At 44.0% G+C, this 12,595-nt stretch overlaps 1 protein-coding gene across 6 annotated transcripts in view; it reads left to right on the top strand.

The window, feature by feature from the left end:
• The window catches only part of ppp1r12a (protein phosphatase 1, regulatory subunit 12A), a 161,833-nt gene that overhangs the window by 130,153 nt on the left and 19,085 nt on the right, over positions 1–12,595 (top strand). For 4 of the 6 annotated variants that reach the window (XM_060903789.1, XM_060903787.1, XM_060903788.1 and 1 more), the window contains exons 9-13: positions 71–189; positions 2,670–2,891; positions 3,214–3,299; positions 4,923–5,036; positions 11,353–11,490. In XM_060903789.1, the coding sequence (XP_060759772.1) occupies positions 71–189; positions 2,670–2,891; positions 3,214–3,299; positions 4,923–5,036; positions 11,353–11,490 (679 nt within the window). The remainder of the gene's footprint in view (positions 1–70; positions 190–2,669; positions 2,892–3,213; positions 3,300–4,922; positions 5,037–11,352; positions 11,491–12,595) is intronic. The other 2 variants (XM_060903791.1, XM_060903790.1) reach the window with 1 other exon arrangement.

The raw sequence follows: 12,595 nt of genomic DNA, 5'->3' as shown, positions 1-12,595 counted from the left end.
GTTCACAAACTTTCAAGCACCACTGTATTTATTACACATCCGCATGATCTTTTCATCCTCTCTGTTCCAGATAAAACCAAATCAGCCGCTCCGGTCAGCAACTCCACCAGTGGTGTCCCCGCCCCCACCACCATCCCAGTCTCCGCCTCCAGCAACACTCCAGCCACGCCCACCTCACCTGTCAAAAAGGTACACGCTCTGATCACACATCTGGACTGGTGCATATGGAATTTAAAAAACAAAAAAACAAAAACCCAAAACATACGTGTAGACTTTAAAGCTCTGCCGCTGCACGACACTACCATTGAGCTAATGTAGCGCTTAGCATCCGCACTGCTCTCTGATACACCATGGCTGTGTGAGATTGGCTGGTTTGGGATTGGTGATGTCATCATGTTGAGTCACTTCATGGAACGAGCGCTTTTATTTTCTACAACCCCGATTCCAAAAAAGTTGGGACAAAGTACAAATTGTAAATAAAAACGGAATGCAATAATTTACAAATCTCAAAAACTGATATTGTATTCACAATAGAACATAGACAACATATCAAATGTCGAAAGTGAGACATTTTGAAATTTCATGCCAAATATCGGCTCATTTGAAATTTCATGACAGCAACACATCTCAAAAAAGTTGGGACAGGGGCAATAAGAGGCTGGAAAAGTTAAAGGTACAAAAAAGGAACAGCTGGAGGACCAAATTGCAACTCATTAGGTCAATTGGCAATAGGTCATTAACATGACTGGGTATAAAAAGAGCATCTTGGAGTGGCAGCGGCTCTCAGAAGTAAAGATGGGAAGAGGATCACCAATCCCCCTAATTCTGCACCGACAAATAGTGGAGCAATATCAGAAAGGAGTTCGACAGTGTAAAATTGCAAAGAGTTTGAACATATCATCATCTACAGTGCATAATATCATCAAAAGATTCAGAGAATCTGGAAGAATCTCTGCGCGTAAGGGTCAAGGCCGGAAAACCATACTGGGTGCCCGTGATCTTCGGGCCCTTAGACGGCACTGCATCACATACAGGCATGCTTCTGTATTGGAAATCACAAAATGGGCTCAGGAATATTTCCAGAGAACATTATCTGTGAACACGATTCACCGTGCCATCCGCCGTTGCCAGCTAAAACTCTATAGTTCAAAGAAGAAGCCGTATCTAAACATGATCCAGAAGCGCAGACGTCTTCTCTGGGCCAAGGCTCGTTTAAAATGGACTGTGGCAAAGTGGAAAACTGTTCTGTGGTCAGACGAATCAAAATTTGAAGTTCTTTATGGAAATCAGGGACGCCGTGTCATTCGGACTAAAGAGGAGAAGGACGACCCAAGTTGTTATCAGCGCTCAGTTCAGAAGCCTGCATCTCTGATGGTATGGGGTTGCATTAGTGCGTGTGGCATGGGCAGCTTACACATCTGGAAAGACACCATCAATGCTGAAAGGTATATCCAGGTTCTAGAGCAACATATGCTCCCATCCAGACGACGTCTCTTTCAGGGAAGACCTTGCATTTTCCAACATGACAATACCAAACCACATACTGCATCAATTACAGCATCATGGCCGCGTAGAAGAAGGGTCCGGGTACTGAACTGGCCAGCCTGCAGTCCAGATCTTTCACCCATAGGAAACATTTGGCGCATCATAAAACGGAAGATACGACAAAAAAGACCTAAGACAGTTGAGCAACTAGAATCCTACATTAGACAAGAATGGGTTAACATTCCTCTCCCTAAACTTGAGCAACTTGTCTCCTCAGTCCCCAGACGTTTACAGACTGTTGTAAAGAGAAAAGGGGATGTCTCACAGTGGGAAACATGGCCTTGTCCCAACTTTTTTGAGATGTGTTGTCATGAAATTTAAAATCACCTCATTTTTCTCTTTAAATGATACATTTTCTCAGTTTAAACATTTGATATGTCATCTATGTTCTATTCTGAATAAAATATGGAATTTTGAAACTTCCACATCATTGCATTCCGTTTTTATTTACAATTTGTACTTTGTCCCAACTTTTTTGGAATCGGGGTTGTACTCCATAAATGTTCTGGAAAACTTGGCTGTCTGAAACGTCGTCATTATTGTGTGAGTGTGTGCGCGCGTGTGTGCTGCCCTCTAATGTACCTTTAGAAAAACTGAATCTGCTCCTCAGTTGGACACGAATCTATTCACTCATTTCCACTCCTGTTTTCTTTTTCTATCGCTCTCTCTCTGTCTCTCTTCCTCTCTATCTCTCACACTCACTCACTGTCTCTCTCTCTCTCGGTGTGTGTTTGTGCTGTAGTGTGAGTTTATGTCCACATCGGGCGAGGCCTGTCCTGCATTGTGGCGTCAGGGCTTGAGAAAAACTGGCATTTCGCTTGTGCCCAATAAAGTGATGGTGAGGCTTTGGGTGTGCTCCTCCCCCCAAAAAAATAATGAACTCCTCCCATTACCGTGTTCCTAACCAATCAGATCCTGAGTTGGGTAATCCGAGCCCGTAACCTCTCTGCATGGTGATGTGTTGTGTCACTAAAACCACTTTATTACTCCTGCACATCTCTATAATACTGCTGTTTATTCTAATGAGCTCATAAACTGATTAAAACATCGTGTGTGTGTGTGTGCGGCACGAGGTCATGGTTAACCTCCAGACTAATGTTGTACTGCCTTCCCCCCCTCCCCAGGTGAATATACCTGCAGGAAAAGTGTCCTCTAAAGAGGAAGAGAGGAAGGACGAGTCTCCAGCGTCCTGGAGACTGGGCCTGAGGAAGACGGGGAGTTACGGAGCCCTGGCCGAGATCAGCGCCACTAAAGAGGCTCAGAAGGAGAAAGACCCGAGCGGGGTGATGCGCTCAGCCTCGTCGCCTCGCCTCACCTCCTCACTGGATAACAAGGACAAGGAGAAGGTGAGTGACGCAGAGGCCACGCCCTCCTCTACTGAGACGCGCTTCATTCACCGAGAGCAGTGGCTGCGTGAACACTGTTAGTCATGCTGAAATAATCTGAGGCCCCCTAGTGGCTGGCTGGAGTATATTTTAAACCCCGCCCATTCCCATGTCAGTCAATGGGACAGATAGCAAAGTACCATTTACATCTCACACCTTCACTGAGACTGACTCAGAGGCCACGCCCTCTTCATGGACACCGAGACCACGCCCCTTTCACTGACCGCTACACGCACAGGCCACGCCTCCTAATAATAATAAATTGTGTGTTTATTTTGGTCAGGAGAAGGAGAAGTCTCTGGCATACGTGGCTCCAACTTTCCCCAGAAGACACCCGAGTGTATCAGACATCGATGAGAAAGAGAACAGGTGTGTGTGTGTGTGTGTGTGTGGCTGAGTGCACCATCTGCTGTTCACTGCTGTGTGTTGCAGTGTGAGATGGAATGGAGCTCAGCATGCAGTGTTTGCGCTTTGATAGCAGCTTGGAACCGTTATAGTCTAGAAGAAAAAATTATATTCACTCTAAGACTCCGTTCAGACTGCACCCTGAAACGACCCATATCCGATTTTTTTGCCCATATGCGACCTGGATCCGATTTGTTATTGACAATCTGAACGACACCGATCCGATTTTTTCACATGCGACCCAGGCCGCTTGGATATGTGGTCCTAATTCCGATGCGTATCCGTTATTTTCACATGCGACTGCGGTCTGACCGGACAGGTCGCATTCATGCCACCTACACGTCATCAACAAGAGACAAACGTCACTATTCTGCGTTGGCTAATCCCGCCTCTTTGGTGGGAAACAACATTTGTACAGTTTTCAGAATTTAAATAGACTATTATAGAATTGATCAAGCTAATGGTGGATTTGGTAGGGACCTGGATGTTGATCTGTTAGCCTGATTAAATAAAACAGTTTCTATAACTGATTTATAACTTAAACCATCCTGTACCACATCGCCAGGTCTCGCCTCATCTCCATCGCAAACTGCACTGGTGTTTCTGCACCTTGAGCCAGCGCTGAGAGAAGCTGCAGAATTCAGCTGGCTATAAACAATCTATTTATAAACATGTAGAAAAAGTTTATTAATATGACGAAATAAATACGTGCAAATTATTAAGCCTGAATTAAGAGTTTGGTAATACAGCGGCCGCATCCCAAATGACCGCCTACTGAAGCTCGAGTGCACTATATAGAGTTTAAAAATCCATTACTTCCTAGTAACATGTAGTGCACTTATATAGAAATTAGAGAGACATTTAGGAGTCAACCCTCGTTACCAGGCTACACGTTTTCATTTCAGTTCAGAAACAAAAACACACACGAGACCTCACACTTTAACATGAACCAGATAATTAAACAAACAAACAAAAATCATTAAACTTGAAGAGTGCGCTTTTTTTTTTTGTTGTTTACGTATTGCGTAGATGTGCTTATTACGTGTCAATTTGCGCATGCGGGACACTTTTGGGTCGTTTTCCGTTCATATTGGAGATCGCATACAAGTCTCATATAATTGGTAATGTGAACAGCCTGACAAAAAAATCGGATTTCACAACAAATCGGATACGGGTCGTTTCAGGTTGCAGTCTGAACGTAGTGCATAATGTTTGCTTTTTTTATGAACAAATGTTAAGTTTACCAAAGTAAATATCACTACAAGTCTTTAATTGTGAATAATATTTTTCTTGATTATTTTTTGGCATTTTAACCGTGCTAAATTATTTTGCACAAAACCCACAAGTATTTTATTTTCTATTTATTTCGATTTCTCTGGCAGTCGTATGGTAACAGCAGAAATTAAACTCCAGCTGTTAAATACTGTCTTTAAATTAAAATAGTCATGTTTAGGTAAAATTAATTGTAATTTTATTTGTAAATTTGAGATTTCCCAGTTATATGTTTTTAAGATGCCCCTCGCACACACCACAGCACTGTGTCTGTCTGTGTACATGCCATGGTTCTACTGTAGTCTCGGTTCTCAGGGACTCGGCGGCTAGTCTGGTGCGCAGTGGTTCCTACACGCGAAGACGCTGGGATGAAGATCTGAAGAACAACGACACAACCCCCTTGAACCGAACATCTAGCTACCAGCGCAGGTTAGCGTTCATCTCGAACGGAGATCAGCCTGGCCTTTATCTAGAACCCCAAATCAGAAAGAGTTGAAATTAAAACTGAAAACAGTGATTTTTGTAAACGCTCTTTGACCTGTATTTCACGCAAAACAATACAACAGCACATTATTATTTGATGTTTTGATTCTTGCAACACATTTAAAAAAAAGTTATAACCAGGGCTTTGAACCAGAATTTTTTTCCTATTGGTTCGTTCCGAACAGAAACGGAATTTTAACGTTTCCGGTTTTGGGTTCCACCATTAAATAGACGTTCCCGAACCGGTTAGAACAAAAAAATTTCGTTCCCGGAACGGTTAATTACGTTCCCTGTCAGCTGTTTAACAAATGGCTATAAAATTATGTCTCTGTCTCATCCAGCTTAAGCCAAATGTAGGCTAATTCTATTACAACCTTCATTAAATAAGACAAGAAATAATTCAAAACAATTATTATTTCAAATGTTGGCGATTTGGATTCTCAGTATGTCTTCCCATCTACACAAACAGAAAAAGTGCCAAAAATGAAAGATAATTCGTTTAGTGTGTTACCAAAGGCTAGTCAGGCCCTATGCATTGATAGGCTAACAGAGGTTAACGTCATTTAATGTTCGCGAGCCTCTCATTAACATGGACAAATATATTGATATCGTGTTTGAAATTGACGTTTTTGAATAACGATAGACTGCAATATTTACCTCTTATTTAAGATGTGGAGACGTGATGGTAGTCCACCCTCCCGCTCTCTACATTCAGTCAGCAAACGTCACACAGGAAGTGAACCCAAGCGGGTCATAGAAACTTGCGCAGGAGAAGAATGGCTTTATTTGTAGGCTACGGAAACTTTGAGGAACGAAATAAAAACCGGTATCAACCGGTTACCATTATTTTTAATAAGCGTTTCTGTTCCATGTGAAATAGAAAAAGTTCCCGGTTTTCGTTCCTTGAACCGGTTCAAAGCCCTGGTTATAATGTTCCCGTTCCTTCTCCCAACACTTAAAAGCCGTTTACGGACTGAAGACTCCAAGTGATGAAGTGTTTCAGGTGTTATTTTTGTCCCGTTCTTCCTGTAAACAGGTCTTAAGGTGTGTAACAGTACAGGGTCGTCACTGTCATAGTTTCCATTTCTGAATTCTCCACCCACTCTCTCTATTGGGGACAGAGAGGACACGCCGTCTTCTCCCACGGCCACGCTTTTGTAATGTGAGCAGAATGTGGTTTTGCATCGTCTTGTTGAAATCTCCCTGGAAAAGACGTCATCTTGAAGGCAGCAGATGTTGCTCCAAAGTCTCCGTGTACTTTTCTGCATTAATGCTCCATCACAGAAGTGTAATACCGCTTTTCCACTACAAACGCGGCTGAGTCGGGCTGAGCCGTGCCGTGCTGAGTCGAGCTGAGCGGGGCTGTTGGAGTTGCATTTCGACTACAACCGCGCTGAACCGTGCTGGCTGGAAGTGGGTGAACACGTTGGGTGGAGTTAGCGAAAGTGGGTGGACGTCAGGTGATGTCGTTAAGCAGCGCAAACAGTGACATCAGTGAGCTTTTAAGCGGTAGTCTCACGACCCGAATAGTAAACAATAAACATGGAGGACATGGAGTCGTTAGTGTTGCTGGTCTTGGTGCTGTGGCTTGTTGTCACCGACAACGCCAACAGATACTGGCAAGAGCGTATAGATGAGGCGAGGCGCATAAGGCTTCAGAAATTCTCGTAATTCGTAATTCTTCCGGGTTTACGGTGTTTACAGATCCCAGCGTGCTCGCGGGGCGTGTGTGGGCATGTAAGGACACTCCTCCTCACCAATCAGTGCACAGGGGAGTGTCTGCTCACGCCCCCAGCCTCACTCGGCTTGCTTTGGCTCGCTTCAGCCCCACTCCAAAACCGTGCGAGTTTTAGGGGCTAAGCAGGGCTGAAGCGAGCCGAGTCGTGCTGTTTTTGGTAGTCGAAACGCGAGCCATGTCGGGCTGAAGTGAGCTGAAAAAGGGTAGTGGAAAAGGACCATAAGTTACCTTCGCCAAGGGCACTGACCCAACCCCATACCATGACCCACGCTGGCTTTTGGACTTGCTCCTGGTTACAGTCTGGATGGTCCTTTTCCTCTTTGGTCCAGAGCACACAGTGTCCATTTCTTCCAAAAAAGACCTGGAATACTGATTTGTCTGACCGCAATACCCGTTCCCACCGTGTGATGGTCCATCCCAGATGCCTCCGAGCCCGGAGAAGTCAACAGCGCTTCGGGACACAGTTAGCATAAGGCTTCCTTTTGCACAGCAAAGTTTTAATTGGTGTTTGTGGATGTAACTCTGTACTGTAGCTTGATAAAGGTTTTCCAAAGTAATCCGGAGCCCACGTGGTTCTATCGGCTGTAGATGATTGACGGTTCTTGATGCCGTCTGAGGGATCGGCGATCACGGGTTCAGATTAGGCTTGAGCCCTTTACACACTGAAATTCCTCCTGATTCCTTGAATGGTTTTAATCTTCTTATGCACCATAGAGGGTGAAAAATCCAAATCCCTTCCTGGCTTTCTTTCAAGAGCATCGTTTTTAAAAATTTCAATATTTTTCTCACACGTTTGTTGATAAACTGGAGATCCTCGGCCCTTCCCGGATACTGATTGTAATCATGATTTGGTATAAAGTCACCTGTTTCAAATCACATCATTATTTAATTGCTTTACCCCATTAGGCCACACCAATTTAATTAGTTGGTTCTGGGATTTTTTCAGGAAAAATATGAAGCGAGCGGGCGAAATAAAAATAAAATTTTTTAAAAAATGCTCTGATGGTAAAATTAGCGGTGGAAATAGACCAAACAATACAGGCAAACCAGTAAAGAGAATTTCAACACGCCTGTCAAAGATTTTACGCTTCTGTTCGCTGAATATCCTAACGATCACTAACACAGGCTTTGCAGGACTCCCCTCCACAGCCATGTTTCTTCCACAAGTCTTTATCGAAAGTGAAAGGGGCGATTTGATTGGTTTTCGACGTCACGTGACCTTTTCTGTTGGCGGGAGTTTGATTTCGATTTTTTTTTTTTTTTCATTTTGCGTTTTCTTCAAGCGGCGATTCCGAGAACCAACTAATTGAATTGGTGTGGCCTTACTAGCCCTAAATTGCCCCACCCCAACGTTTTTTTGGAATGTGTTGCAGGACTGAAATGCAGGAATGGATGGATATTAACAAATGAAACGAAGTTGACCAACAAAACATGAAATATCTTGGGTTCATTCTGTCTGCGATGGAATACAAGTCAAAGTACATTTAAAAAAAAAAATCACTGCTTTCTCTGTTTTGCCTTTGCATTTTCCACACCGTCTCAACTTTTTCAGGTTTGGGGTTGTAGAGCTGTGCTCAGCCCACCCTTTATCTAGAACAGGGTTCTCTAGAATGGAAAGTAAAACATTTGATTTTATTTAGAGCTAGGCTAATCTTTGTCTAAAGGTATTTAGAACCTGGATAGCGATGAATTGTTTGTGGAAATGAGCATGTTGATGTTCATCTGAACTTGACTGCAGTGCCTTTATCACGTTAACTGGAACATGTACAGAGTAGCCACTGGTCTCCATCTGTGTGCTGGAGATGGGTGTGAATAAGCCTTTTTCCGCCGTCCAAAATGTTCTCTAGTTTTCCCACTTCATTCGATTACCTCTTACTAACAAAACCATTTAATCATCGAACAGGAAAAATTCATATTTCTGTTTGTGTGTATCTTACAAAACTAATAGCCCCTAAATAAAAGCATCTTAGGCTACGTTAACATTAAATGCTATTATTTAAACCTTTAATAGCCCTTTAGACCCAGCCCACCTCTCACCACTCATTGCTTCAGCAGTTATTTTGTAATGTTTTAACAGTGCTCTGCTTGTTTTTAAATGTGTTACTCTGAGGACGTGTTGATGATCAAGATGTCTACCTGTTCATCAACTGCACCTCTAACGCCTGGTTTCTGTCTTCTTGTAGAGTTTTGGCTTGGAAAAAAAATCTGGTTAAAATATTCAGGATGCTGGAAGTACAGCAGGAACTCGGGTGACAGTGGGAACACAGCTCGGACGGAAGAACGCAGGGAAATGTGCAGTGACTGCGAGAATTTGAGGGGATTTATTTATATTTTAACAGGAAGCTTCTTCACTTATTAATGTGATTTTCAAGAAGGTCCTGAAAATCACAATAAGTGAAGAAGCTTCCTGTTAAAATATGAATTAAAAAAAAAAAATCCCCTCAGGCCATCCTTAAAAAAAAATCCGTTTCCTGTCCACCGCGTGAGCAAAAAAATGTTCAGTCGGGAGGGAGGGATTTTTTTTTTTTTAAATATATGGATGGATAAGAAATCGCAATGCTGTGTTTGCTTTTTCTTTCAGTACTTTTTTTATTACAAAAGCAGACACATTTAATAAAATATGACGGTTTAATCAACTGAAACTTGTACAAAAATTTTAAGTGAGCATTTTAAATGCTGACTGCAACATTTGCAAAACTTTTACAAAGGTACTTAAAATGTCCGACACACGGACTTTTTGTAGTTCTGAATCGAGCGTTAGGCCTAGTTCGGATGAAATTACACTATTAAAATGATCACTGAATGATTTGTTTTTCTGAATCTTTACTATTTTGTTGTTCGCTAGAATACCATTTTGCGATTTCACACTTAAGCAAATGTTTGAAAACTCCGGATCTCCTTCCTTCATGGTGGCTGCCATTTTTTTGCGCCGCACGGCGCATGCGCAGAGCTGATTCAGTTCTATATTCTGCGCGGAATGCAGGGCTCTCCACAAGCGCCTGCCGTACAGCCGACTACACAATTAAGTCCAGCCGGCTACTTTAATGACTATTATTTTTGTAGCCCACAGGCTCTAAATATTAATTTTTGATTTTAATAAAATTTAAATGTTTATCTAACAGACTGACAATAATGTCAAACTGAACCGCACTCATTTAAGTTGTGATTCGCGCTGTTTGTACCAATAATAACCACAAATTCCCCGCCGACTTCGTTGATGAAGGGAGAGTAACTCATCCGCAGCCCCGACATGCGGTGTGCGCGCGCTCGGCGGAGGCAGTAGTGTGTCAGGGCCGTCGGAGGGAACAGAAGCAGAGATAACGCTTATTTAGTCTCTGGTAAACCAGTCTTCTCTCGCTCAGTTACGTGCTGGCATCAAAAGACACCGTTGGTTGTAAATGAACCCAAACTGAGTGGTTGGAGTGTATTTTCGTACACAAATGGAGAAATGTTCGCTGAGTGTGTAATTGTGTCGCCCCACTGCAGACCGTTGTCGTTGTTAATTCATAGCATGCTCAGCTGCGTGAATGTGTCATGCACCGAAAATAAGAGATTTACAAGCCAGGAACGCCTCATGATGCAATACGCAAGAAAAGAAAAGATTTACTGCCATTTTACTTTGTATTTGAGTAAAGTGAATAAATAAATGGTCTGTAGAAAATACATTTAATCCTGGGAACTGCGTGTACAGGAGTTTTTGTGTCCCCCCCCCCCGGCTAGTATGAGCCTTAGTGGAAAGCCCTGGGAATGCGTAAATGTCAAGTTCGATTTTAGATTTACGAACCCGAAAAAATGTCGAAAAACCGGCGTTAAAAAAAAATTTCAACCGCACAAACGGCACTCACCCGGCCGGTGGACCGGAAACAGAACATTTTTTATTAATGGCCTCAAGTTCTCGCAGTCACTGCACATTATCGTAAGGACACCAGAAACTAGGCAGATAATGGAAGGACAGTGGGAACTATGGGGATACTGCAATTACAGAAGTGACTAGGACGAATGCAGTGGGACTAGAAGGAGAATGGAAATTGGGGGATACTATCAGGTGCATTTCGAGCTGTGAATGCCAGAAGGACAGTAGAACCTTGAGGGCATGGTGTTCCCCAATTTTTCTTGCTTCCTAATATAATGTCGCCTGGCCAACTCGGGGAGCGTAAACTGGCCTACTATTTGTACATCATCTTTAGGACTGTAGTGTGTGTGATTAGCTCTTGAGCATTACTCCGAGCTACCAGTTAAAAGAAACCAAGCCTTGTTTATTTCTTTGCAATTGTATTTATTTTTACATAAATGTGGTAGTGTACATGTGTGTGTAGATAGATAGTTTTGTCTGTGTAAACACGCACAGTGGGATCCTACAGTCTGAGTGCACGACCAGGAGGTGAGTGTTTTATCAGTTAAAAAACACCTGCGATGATTATTTCATATAATCAGTTCTCAGCTGTGGACTCAGACTTGTAGGACCCGGCAGTAGGGGTGTGTTTGTGTGTCTTCACGTCTTGCTAACAGTCACGCACTCTGCAGCACGTCACACACTTTAACACTCGGCCGAAGCAGCAGCTCTCGCGATCTTCCTGCAAAATCGTCTTCGGCTTCCAGTCTGGATCCTAACAGCACTAAAGCCTCACCGTCCTACTACCAGTCATACAACATACACCGCAGGTACACACCCTCTCTCTCACACACACACACACACACACACACACACACACACACTTTCTGTAGTTGTGTTTCCATACAAATGTTTCACTCAGTCTTTCAAAATATTTGCTAAAAGAAAGCAGTCTGAGGATAACAGACTCTTGACAGTAATTATTTGTATCGTGGCTAAATGACAGTAACTACAATTGGCTGAACAACTGTGATTTGTGGCATTCGCAATCGGCGGTCAGGAGCCATAGTAACACCTTCCACAGGTGAAGGGGGTTATGTCAGGATTTTACATGCTTCTCATCATTCTCTCATATAGGGACCTCACCAATGATGGCTGTAGGGTGTCCCATTTCTATTTTTAGGCTCTTATAGGGTGCTCAAGAACTCCTGTGTGCGCCTTTACGACATCCTTTGGTAAAGTCTAAATTGAACAGACTTTCTTACCCAAAACTCCTGCAATTACTTGCCTCTTTTCCAGTGAATGGGTTGGTAGAGTGTGTAATGTTAAGGCTAGTGATATGGGAAACTGCAAGGGGCAGTGAAAATGGAGGGATACCCAAAGGGCATACTGCAAGGGCAGCGGGAAGCGAAGGAAGGGGATACTGCAAGGGAAGTGGAGGAGGGGGGATACTGCAAGGGCAGTGGGAAGCGGAGGAGGGGGATACTGCAAGGGAAGCGGAGGAGGGGGATACTGCAAGGGAAGCGGAGGAGGGGGATACTGCAAGGGAAGCGGAGGAGGGGGGATACTGCAAGGGCAGCGGAGGAGGGGGGGATACTGCAAGGGCAGCGGAGGAGGGGGACGATACTGCAATGGCAGCGGAGGAGGGGGACGATACTGCAAGGGCAGCGGAGGAGGATACTGCAAGGGAAGCGGAGGAGGGGGATACTGCAAGGGAAGCGGAGGAGGGGGATACTGCAAGGGAAGCGGAGGAGGGGGATACTGCAAGGGAAGCGGAGGAGGGGGACGATACTGCAAGGGAAGCGGAGGAGGGGGACGATACTGCAAGGGCAGCGGAGGAGGGGGAGGATACTGCAAGGGCAGCGGAGGAGGGGGAGGATACTGCAAGGGCAGCGGAGGAGGGGGAGGATACTGCAAGGGCAGCGGGAAGCGGAG

This window comes from Neoarius graeffei, chromosome 21 (genome assembly GCF_027579695.1).
Source record: "Neoarius graeffei isolate fNeoGra1 chromosome 21, fNeoGra1.pri, whole genome shotgun sequence".
NCBI lineage: Eukaryota > Metazoa > Chordata > Actinopteri > Siluriformes > Ariidae > Neoarius > Neoarius graeffei.
This window is presented reverse-complemented; position numbering and strand designations above follow the sequence as displayed.